This window comes from Miscanthus floridulus, chromosome 3, assembly GCF_019320115.1.
Source record: "Miscanthus floridulus cultivar M001 chromosome 3, ASM1932011v1, whole genome shotgun sequence".
NCBI lineage: Eukaryota > Viridiplantae > Streptophyta > Magnoliopsida > Poales > Poaceae > Miscanthus > Miscanthus floridulus.
Genome location: NC_089582.1, coordinates 146,205,869 through 146,215,832, shown reverse-complemented (window position 1 = coordinate 146,215,832; position 9,964 = coordinate 146,205,869). Strand labels below are relative to the sequence as shown.

General features: G+C 47.6%; 1 protein-coding gene and 1 non-coding gene across 8 annotated transcripts; one reads left to right on the top strand and one right to left on the bottom strand.

Annotated features, from left to right (window-relative positions):
• Positions 1–5,245: 5,245 nt before the first annotated feature.
• On the top strand, positions 5,246–5,348 carry LOC136547709 (U6 spliceosomal RNA). Its single transcript, XR_010781672.1, has one exon. It is a non-coding gene; the product is annotated as a U6 spliceosomal RNA (small nuclear RNA).
• A 405-nt stretch (positions 5,349–5,753) lies between these two features.
• LOC136547409 (uncharacterized) lies at positions 5,754–8,817 on the bottom strand. 7 transcript variants are annotated; one of them, XR_010781555.1, is made up of 6 exons: positions 8,430–8,817; positions 8,278–8,326; positions 8,106–8,188; positions 6,899–7,082; positions 6,732–6,826; positions 5,754–6,008 (listed from the first exon to the last, which is right to left on the bottom strand). XR_010781555.1 is itself a non-coding variant. In XM_066539359.1 (4 exons), exons 1-3 carry the CDS (start codon positions 8,671–8,673, stop codon positions 8,149–8,151), a joined length of 333 nt encoding a protein of 110 aa, XP_066395456.1. In that variant the 5' UTR covers positions 8,674–8,817; the 3' UTR covers positions 5,754–7,082; positions 8,106–8,148. The 7 variants fall into 7 exon arrangements, 1 of the variants encoding a protein (XP_066395456.1); XR_010781556.1 differs by having other exon boundaries at positions 5,754–6,826; positions 6,899–6,995; positions 8,079–8,188; XR_010781553.1 differs by having other exon boundaries at positions 6,732–7,082.
• Positions 8,818–9,964: the final 1,147 nt, after the last annotated feature.

The following is a 9,964-nucleotide window of genomic DNA, read 5'->3' as shown; positions in this document are numbered from 1 at the left end:
AATCTACCATCATGGGATACCCCTCGGTGAATTGCCGAGCATCTCTTATCGACATATGCTGAATCTTTTGATCGAGTTGAGGTCGATCAGAATTCATACGTACTACCATGCACATGGTTTCCCCACTGTAGAAGTCTCTAATACTAAACTAGCCCCGGCGGCTCTAAGATGACGAAGACTAAGGGAAAAGAGAGATCGCAGCAAAACAAATCTGAATATCAAGCTATGAAAGAAGAATGCTTTTATAAAACATGCGAAACTAGTATCTCTTGAGTTTATGTTAGTCTCTTGCATTTTGCATATTTTAACGATTCAAAAATTGATTTAGTTAACTTTAAGCTAGACCATTGAAAGGCCTGTTTCTGGTTGGGTAACTTTAAGCTAACAACTTTGACAGCCGTTTGGGAACGCCCTTATATATTACTATCGGCCGGACGAGCAAAGCAATTGTGGTGGATCATCTCAGCCGGGCCCAGGAGAGGTTTGACATGCCAGACAAACTGACGGCGTCCGCACAAGCAGATCGATCCTTGACTCCTTGAGTTCTAAAAAAAACAGATCGATCCTGCCCGCGCGCACATCAGGCAAATAAGGCAATTATTAGAAGATGCCACGACGCACATGGTTTTCCACTGTCAGTGTGTGCGCGTCTGCGTGAACGCGGGGGGTGGGGGTCACTATCGCCGCAGCCAGGCGTCAGCCCAACCAAAGGTTTGACAGGCCACCCGGGCCGGGCCGCACGCCGCCATTGCATTGTATTATGAGCAAATTGGTTCCTGGGCCCTAAAAAAAGTCGAACTTAGTTTCCCTATTTCCGTGAACTTTGTTATTGGCCCTGAATCGAATTTCGTTTGGGAATTCGGCCCTTCGGTTTTAGTTTCACTGGTGACTGTGTTAAAAGCAAGATGAAATAACCTTTTTACCTTTGGAGCGAAATGAAACACTTCTGCAATGTACAGTACAGTCGTACATGCATCTCAGGCTATATATTATTATTAATCTTCCAAAATAAGTAAAATACTTTTTTGAAGCATGAAATTATTATTTAAAAGGGGTGCACAAAAATAAAAGTGAAAACTGCAAGCGCGCCGCAGTGCAGATATTGCCATAGCTTTCAGTCTCTCCATAACCATCGCGACACCACGCGTCCAAGCCCGACCCAACCAAATCATGCAATGGTGCTCATGCAGATACGGTAAGTCTGTACACATATATGGTCACGACGGACATGATGAGGAGGTCCAAGAAAAGCGATTGATCGTCTCCGGCGAGCCTAAGTGCGGCAGCGGGGCAGGGGTAGCGCCTGAACGTGGTGCCGACGATGACGATGCTGGGCATGGTGAAGGCGTGGCTGGCCAGCGTCACCCCCGGCCACATGCTGCTCAAGAAGAAGTCAATCGGGCGCGCTCATGATGCAGTTCCGCTTGAGGATCCTCAAGCGCATCGTGTCCGCCAAGGACGCCATGCGCGCCGCCTCGCTCTCCCTCGCCAAGCCGATCTGCCACGTCTTGCAGCAGTCCGTCTTTGGGCCCTGCCAGGCTCCGCGTGCGCGCGCACCAGGATAACATCGCCGGCGTCCGTCTCCCGCGCTTCAACAGCTACTATACACTACGGAAACCAGGAGCTTTGCGGATTGCACTCGGCAAAGGCTAGAAGACACTCGGTGAATTTTTATCGGCAAACAGACTTTGCCGAGTGTTTTTTGTCGGACACTCGGCAAAGACTTCGCCGAGTGCCCAAAATACATTCGGCAAACATTTTTTTCGAAAAATAAAAAAAGTCATCACAAACATTTTTTTTTGAAAAATAAAAAGGCACCATCAGCCGGTCTCCGCGGGCCGCGTCGGTCTCCTTGGCGGCGCTCTTCTCCTGCGTCGCGGCCCAGCTTCACGCCCTCCGTCTCGCCTCTGTTCCCGGCTTCACAGCCGCCGCCACGAGCCACCACCACCACGCCACCACCCGCCGGGGAAGGAGGGGGCGCCGGATCCGCGTCGACACGCCGCTGGGGAAGGAGGGAAGGAGCATCCGCGCTGGGATCCGCGCTGCCACGCCGCCGGGGAAGAAGGGAAGGAGCTGGATCCGGCGAGGGGGCGCTGGATCCAGCGAGGGGGCGCTGGGAGAGGGACGAGGGCAGGGCGCCGCCGCGCTAGGAGAGGAGGGCCGTGCGCAGGAGAGGACGGCCGCGCCGAGAAGGGGGAGGACGGCCGGGCGCGCGGCGGATTTGGGGGTGGGGCGCGCGGCGGATTTGACGAAGAGGGCATGCAACGGATTTGGAGAGAGGAGGCGCGGGGCGCCCGGCGGATTTATAGTAAATTTTGTTTGCTGAGTGTTGTGGATCTGAGCACACGGCAAACATTTTTTTTCATTTTTTTTTTCTTTTTTTTCTAAAAATTATATTTTTTCCTTTGCCGAGTGTCCTATATTTGGGCACTCGGCAAAGTTTTTTTCAATTTTTTCTTCTCCTTTTTTCGCAGAAAAAATATTTATTTCTTTGCCGAGTGTCTTGGATCTGGACACTCGACAAAGTTTTTTTTTCATTTTTTTTTCTTCTCCTTCTTTCCTAGAAAAAAGATTTTACTTCTTTGCGAGTGTCAAAAAAAAACACTCGGCAAAACCCATCTTTGCCGAGTGTTTTTTTTTACACTCGGCAAACCCCATTTTTACTGAGTGTTTTTTTTGCCTAGTGTTTTTAGCGCAACACTCGGCAAAGAACTTATTTGTCGAGTGCCCGAGGAAATACACTCGGCAAACATAAAAATACTCGATAAATTCTGGCCAACGGCGATGCTGCCGGTGGCTCGTCGCCGACGTCGCTCGCGGGCTCACCTGCGGCGAGCAGCAGCTGGCGGCCTGCCGCACGCGCCCTCGAGATGCTGGTGGAGCTGGCGTCGCTGGACGCGGCCATCAAGACCACCAACGGACGCCTGGAGAACACCATCGCCTACGGCCTACATCAGGGGCGAGCTGGACGAGCACGAGCGTGAGGAGTCCTTCCGCCTCAAGAAGATCTAGGGGGTCACTATGGTCATCGTCGGCGCCCTCCTCGTTGCCCTGGCTCGCGTCGCTCTGCTGGGCCAGCCCCGCATCGCCCTCCTCAGCCTGCCCAGTGGCGCCCTGCTTCGTGTAGTCGGCAGTCAGGCTCGAGCAACGACGGCCATCCCCGCAGCGCCCTCAGCCAGCCCCGCGGCGCCCTGGGTCACGCGGCCGGAGCCCAGGCCCGCGACGCCCTGCCTCGCGTGAGGGGTGAACAGCCCAGACACCAGTCGGGCTGCCCTGTTGTAACGCGGACGAGGTGGATCCGGCGCCGGCCCAGGTGGATCCGTCGACGGAAGCTCGTCGGAGCCATCCATCTCCAGCGCCAATTTAGGGTTTGGGCGGAAGACGCGCAAACTAGCGACGCCTCCGACCGCGCTTCGACGAAGGGGTACGGAGAAGGAGAAGTCACGCGGCTCTGGTGATTAGGAAGTAGATTCCGAGCAACTTCATTCAGGAGAAGTTAAAGTGCATATTCCTCTTATTGGATACACAAGAAAGAAAGAAAAAACGATCGCCACTGGGCTTGACGCTATTCAGATATATCCTCGAAATCAGAAAGAAACAGTCCCCACAGAAGACAAACACTGCCAAAACAATGACACATAGTCTACAAACTGAGAATGGGTTCACACCTTGCAATCATTTGCACACGCACCTTGACAAACTATTACTGGTTAGAACTTGGAGCCAAAAATTTTTAACAAATCCAATTCCAAGATTTTGAGCCAACGACCAAAGACCCGGGTCACTAAGGCCTTGTTTAAATCCAGGGCGTAAAGTTTTGGGGTGTCACATCGGGTGTCATATGCGGGTGTCGCATGAGGTGTTTGGATACTAATAAAAAAAACAAATTACAGAATTCGTCAGTAATCCACGAGACGAATTTATTAAGCTTAATTAATCCCTCGTTAGCACATGTGTTACTGTAGCACCACATTGTCAAATCATGGACTAATTAGGCTTAAAATATTCGTCTCGCAAATTAGTCGCAAACTGTGCAATTAGTTATTTTTTTAGTCTATACTCCATGCATTTATCAAATATTCGATGGGATATGGAGTAAACTTTAGGAGGAACTAAACAAGACCCAAATAACAAAAAGTTGGCAAGATGGAACCTGCTACCAGAACAAGATCAGAAGAATGCTCGCATACCCCAGAGCGTGTGTGCTTGTTGTGGCAGGCATTCACCACCTTGTCAGCTTCCTCCCTTGACGGGCATATGACGAAGCATTACGTTCAGAGAATGTAAACTGAGTGAAATCGAGAAGCAGATGGGAAAAATTGAGGGAAACCCATTCAGGCAAACTAGCGACGCCTCCGACCACGCTTCGACGAAGGAGTACGGGGAAGGAGAAGTCACGCGGCTCTGATGGGTGACGAAGGGGTACGGGGATATTCTGGTCTTTTCGCGTACGATCCCTGTGCTGGTTGACGATAGAGGCGGACGGATTGGACGGCAGGGCCAAGGATGTAAAAAAAAAATTCGATCCAGGGCCAAATAACAAAGTTCAACGGAAATAGGGCCAAGAAACTAAGCTCAACTTTTTTTTTTAGGGCCGAGGAGCTAATTTGGTCTTGTACTATTCATCAGTTTCGGTCGCCTGATTGATTGATCATGCAAGCACGTTCGAATATTCGGTACGATACTATACGAGGGCACAATGCAGGCTGCTTACTCGCTCGACAGCCCAGACCATATATACAACGCCCGGCCGGCCACGGCCAGTCAGCAAGTCCCTTGCTACCTAGCTATACTGCATCATATATAATCCATTCACGTACAGTGACAACGACAACGGGCAGTTCAGTTCTTCCTACGTGTGCAATGCAAAAAGCATGCACGTACACCGTCTGCATGTACGTTTCATGTTTCTGCCGTGGGCTGCCATGCATATCGATTACTCGACCACGCTATTTATATATTATCTTATTTATTTATTTAAAAACAGGAAAAGAAAAAGAAACACGAGGCAATGCGGTACAACAAAGAGGTCCATGTGGCTCTACTGAGCGGGCCGCTAGAAACAAACCAGCCCACGGACTGGCTGCGCGAAACGCCTCCGCTCGGGCCCCCTCCTGAGATGCGAGTGCGACTGCGAGAGGGCGCGGCGCGGAGCCGGAGCAGGAGGGTCGACGTTGCTTAGCACCACCTCGGAAGCGCAGTAACGGAAACACCAGCTTATATTCGCGAGCGCACTGGCCGCGTTGTCTCTTCGGAGACATCCGATAAAATTGGAACGATACAGAGAAGATTAGCATGGCCCCTGCGCAAGGATGACACGCACAAATCGAGAAATGGTCCAAATTTTTTTGAGAATTTGCGCGCCGGTCCCTACCTAGCTGCAGATAGGTCCTTCTGGTGCCTGGATGTTGTTACAAACAGGTCCTTGAGATTTTACGCGCTGGTCCCTGCCTGCTTACAGATAGGTCCTCCTGCTCCTTGGATGTGTTACAAACAGGTGATTCGGGCTTCCAGGCCTTTCCTTTGTTCTTGGCTGTGTTGTCGCCTCCTTACATATAGGTCCTTCGGGCCTGCAGGATTTTGTGCACAGCACAGCTAGCTTCTTGGAGGACGTCAGGATTAAATTTGTACTCCAACGTTTAACCTCTTGCTTTTTACAAACAGGTTGTGTTATGTTTTTTTTGTGTTATGTTTTTTTTTATAATATACATCAGACCTCGTTGTTGATTTGGTGCTCTCAGGCTTGTGTTCAATCGTCCTTCACTGCTTAATTACCATTTCTCCATGAATATCTTACACATGTATTAATCTCTTGGAACATTAATTATACACTAGTATATTGCCCGTGCTAACGCCACGGTGACGTTACGAAAAAATAAATCATCCTTAGACGATCATGCTTAGAAAAAAATTAATCATGCTTCGCGGAGGCCTCGACGACTGCAATCAGCAGGGAAGGCCTTAACGATGGCTGATTTCTCCTAAATTTTGGTGACTCCTCCATGACTCTGCAAAGATGATCATCGAGGTAGTCATTCGGTCATGAAACAACCATGCTTAGATTGCCAGACAAACATAAATTTTCTTGTCAAACATACATCATATTGTTGTACACTGAATTACAAGTGCTATATCTGATAAGAAAAGTGATAAGAGAAACCACACAATGCCCAAAGTTCATATACATAAGCTACTCCACTATGCATATAGCCAGAATGAGGCAACAAAAGCCTCCAACCTTCTTCAATGGTTTGATGTAATGACGGAAACCATGACCAATTATCTGTGACTTATCAAGAAATTAAGTTAAAGTGCTAGAAGCTCCAAATGCTCCATTTGACCAAATATGAGTAACCCAACAAGAAATTAAGTTAAAGTGTCCACAGCAAATCCAAAGTATACTTGGCTATCATACCATCAAATTGATCTATGATTTTTTTTTTGTCTAAATTAAAAGTCAAATCAATAGCCACATTATTCAGAAAAAGTAATACATGTAACCCTGTTTGGTTGTAAAGTATTTTTTAAGTATCGGAGAAATACTTTGGTTTTACAAAATTCTTTTGTTTTTCAAAAGCTACTGAAATCAATATTCATTTTAGAACGCAAAGGTGCACTCTGAAAAGGCTATACAGAAAATTAAAAAATTAACTTTACCTGAAGAGGTTATGTAGTAGAAGACAAGAAAATAAAATCAAATTTACAACATACACGCACGACACGGGTCACACCTTTTCAGCCAATTCTCTCCTTCAATTGACTCAGTGTTTGTGGATGAAGCTGCAGCACAACTGGCATGCACCTTGATAATGTGGCTTGCTATTCGCTGTATTTTGAAGTTGCACTAGTCTCTCAGCTGCTAGAATAGAAAAGCTGTACAAAGAATTTTGTTTCATACCTTATCTTAGATCATACATTCTGATATCTTTGACGATAAAGATTAGATCAAATCGAGAAAGAATGGTCGTCTGAAGATCAATATTATCTTGTGCAGTCTGATGAGCAACAAAGGAAAAACTGTTAAACTAATTGTCTCCTGCAAGAACATTTACGCATCATCTAACTGATTCCTTCTAATATACCTGCAAGAACATTTAAATAAAAAATTATATATTAGTTGATGCCAAGATACTATAATAGCATCCTGCAGATACCAGGTACCAGCCTGACAGAAAGACTCAATAAGATGTATTTTACATCACATTCATAATCCATGTCTGTAATGGTTCTCCAGTTTATCCTACTCAAAGTAGCAAAGAACAGATTTAGCCAACCTAAAGGCTACTCAAGGGTTGTTGTATTACGTGTGTATTTGCTTTGTCTACTTAGCATGCTCTTAAAAGCAATACTACGTATCTGCATTAGGAAGTAGATTCCGAGCAACTTCATTCAGGAAGGACTCATTCAGGAGAAGTTAAAGTGCATATTCCTCTTATTGGATACACAAGAAAGAAAGAAAAAACGATCGCCACTAGGCTTGACACTATTCAGATATATCCTCGAAATCAGAAAAGAAACAGTCCCCACAGAAGACAAACACTGCCAAAACAATGACACATAGTCTACAAACTGAGAATGGGTTCACACCTTGCAATCATTTGCACACGCACCTTGACAAACTATTACTGGTTAGAACTTGGAGCCAAAAAATTTTAACAAATCCAATTCCAAGATTTTGAGCCAACCACCAAAGACCCAGTCACTAAGGCTTTGTTTAAATCCAGGGTGTAAAGTTTTGAGCTATCACATCGGATGTCACATGGGAGTGTCGCTTGGGGTGTTCGGATACTAATAAAAAAACAAATTATAGAATCCGTCAGTAATCCACGAGACGAATTTATTAAGTCTAATTAATCCGCCATTAGCACATGCGTTACTGTAGCGCCACATTGTCAAATCATAGACTAATTATGCTTAAAAGATTCGTCTTGCAAATTAGTCGCGAACTGTGCAATTAGTTATTTTTTTAGTATATATTTAATACTCCATGCATGTCAAAACATTTGATGGGATAGGAAGTAAACTTTAGGGGAGGAACTAAACAAGGCCTAAATAACAAAAAGTTGGCGAGAAGGAACCTGCTACCAGAAAGAATGCTCGCATACCCCAGAGCGTGTGTGCTTGTTGTGGCAGGCATTCACCACCTTGTCAGCTTCCTCCCTTGACGGGCATATGACGAAGCAGCACCCTGCATTACGTTCAGAGAATGTAAAACTGAGTGAAATCGAGAAGCAGATGGGAAAAATGAGGGAAACGCATTCAGGCAAGAAGTACCACCTGCTAGTCAATAAATCGAACACCTTGACCGCGAACGGGCAGCCATGCTCTGGCAGCCAAGCACACGACGGGGAAGTCATCAGCTCACAAGGAAAGAACAGAAGCCTAGCAAGACAAGATCGAGGAGGCGTGATATGGGGAGGGGAACGAACCTGAAGAGGTGGTGGCCCCGCGCGGCCTTGCCCGGTGGCGGCCCCGCGCGACCTCGCACGGCGCCGGCCCTCGCAGCCTGGAGATGAGGAACGTGGTCCCCCTGGTGCCCTGCTCCTCCTCCATGAGTATCTCCTCGACGAACGCCCTGCCAAGGCACATGTCCTCCTCCACGGCCTGTCCTCGTCGTCGTCGTCGTCGCCGTGCGTTCCAGGTCCCGGCCCCGGCCCCCGCCCCCTCCTCCATCTCCGCAGCGATGCAGTGGCCTCGGACCAGGGCGTCGAGGTCAGCTCGCGACGGTCACGGCCGGCTTGGTCTGGCGGATCCGGGAGGAGGCGGCCGGCCTGCGTGATCCCTGCTCGCCTCCTGATCCTGGCGTTTCTTTTTCGTTTTTTTTTATTTCGTGTTCGCAGACTTCGAACCCTGTTCGCGACGGGGTGTGTGCGTGGGGAACGTTTGAAGCCGCGCGTGCGTGGGCAGAGGGCGCGCGGGTGAGAAGCCTCGCATCAAACTTTCCAACATCAGCTATTGGATTGGATTAGGATGTTTTTTAATCCTTATTTTAATGGAGATGATTCGCTACGTGCATTTTTTTGATGTATAACGGTCGAAGGCTTTCAGTGGGGATGTTTTTCTAAGAAGACTTATAATTTTGATTGGTACTATAGTAGAGATAACTATTATACATGAAGGATAATTATATAGTTCATATGACGATTGTTTGGAAAAAAACCATTAGTTGATGTAATGTTATGAGGGATAGTAGAATAATTCAAAATTGAACGAAAAGATTAAAATGACCTAGTAATAGTCACCGGCTCTAGACGTATAGGTCTTGCTCGGTATTCCAGACTCAAATGTTATATCTACTTAGTGTTCAGTGCTAATACATCGATCATGCATGAAAGTTAACGCTATGGTCTTGAATTGATCCATGATCCCCTAGCTAGGCCTAGGTGGTAGTCACTAGGAGTCAGGAGAGCAGTAGTTTGCAGACACCTGATAGCAAACTACAGACAATAGTAGTGATGGCCGATAATAGCTGATATATCACAAATGCTTGCACACGGTCGTCCGTCCCATCCGCACATTGTCTTACTAGGTCTGCGTACGGACAGGTCCAATAGACGTGCTCACCTCTACGTACATTTCTTCTACCTCCGAAATCTTTCCTTACTCGCACTCGCATTGGTGTTGCGGCCTCACTGTCCATCCGCCCATCCCACTCCACCCCGCCGTTGCCCCCCTTCCCCCACCGAGGCCTGTCCTCCACCACGTCGTACCCTTCCCCCCATCGCGCCGCACCCCATCACCGGTCGCGCCACGCCCCCAACCCCCACGAGCGGACAACGCTAGATGATTGCGGCCGAGCAACAGCAGCGCTGGTTGTAGGTCAAGATGGCGGACTAGAGGGGTGTGAATAGTGTAACACCTCGGGTGTTTAAATATTAAAACACGCCATGTCATCATATGCATAGCACATCATTCATGTGTTAGTGAAAATTTTGATATGCATACACTAAAGCAAGTTTACCTT

Excerpts from the sequence above, each read along its gene's own strand:
- LOC136547409 (XM_066539359.1), bottom strand. The coding sequence starts at position 8,673 with ATGGAGGAGGGGGCGGGGGCCGGGGCCGGGACCTGGAACGCACGGCGA. Across the intron at positions 8,327-8,429 it reads CGGGGCCACCACCTCTTCAG|AGCATGGCTGCCCGTTCGCG; the intron begins GTTCGTTCCCCT and ends CTTGGCTGCCAG. Across the intron at positions 8,189-8,277 it reads TTCGATTTATTGACTAGCAG|GGTGCTGCTTCGTCATATGC; the intron begins GTGGTACTTCTT and ends AACGTAATGCAG.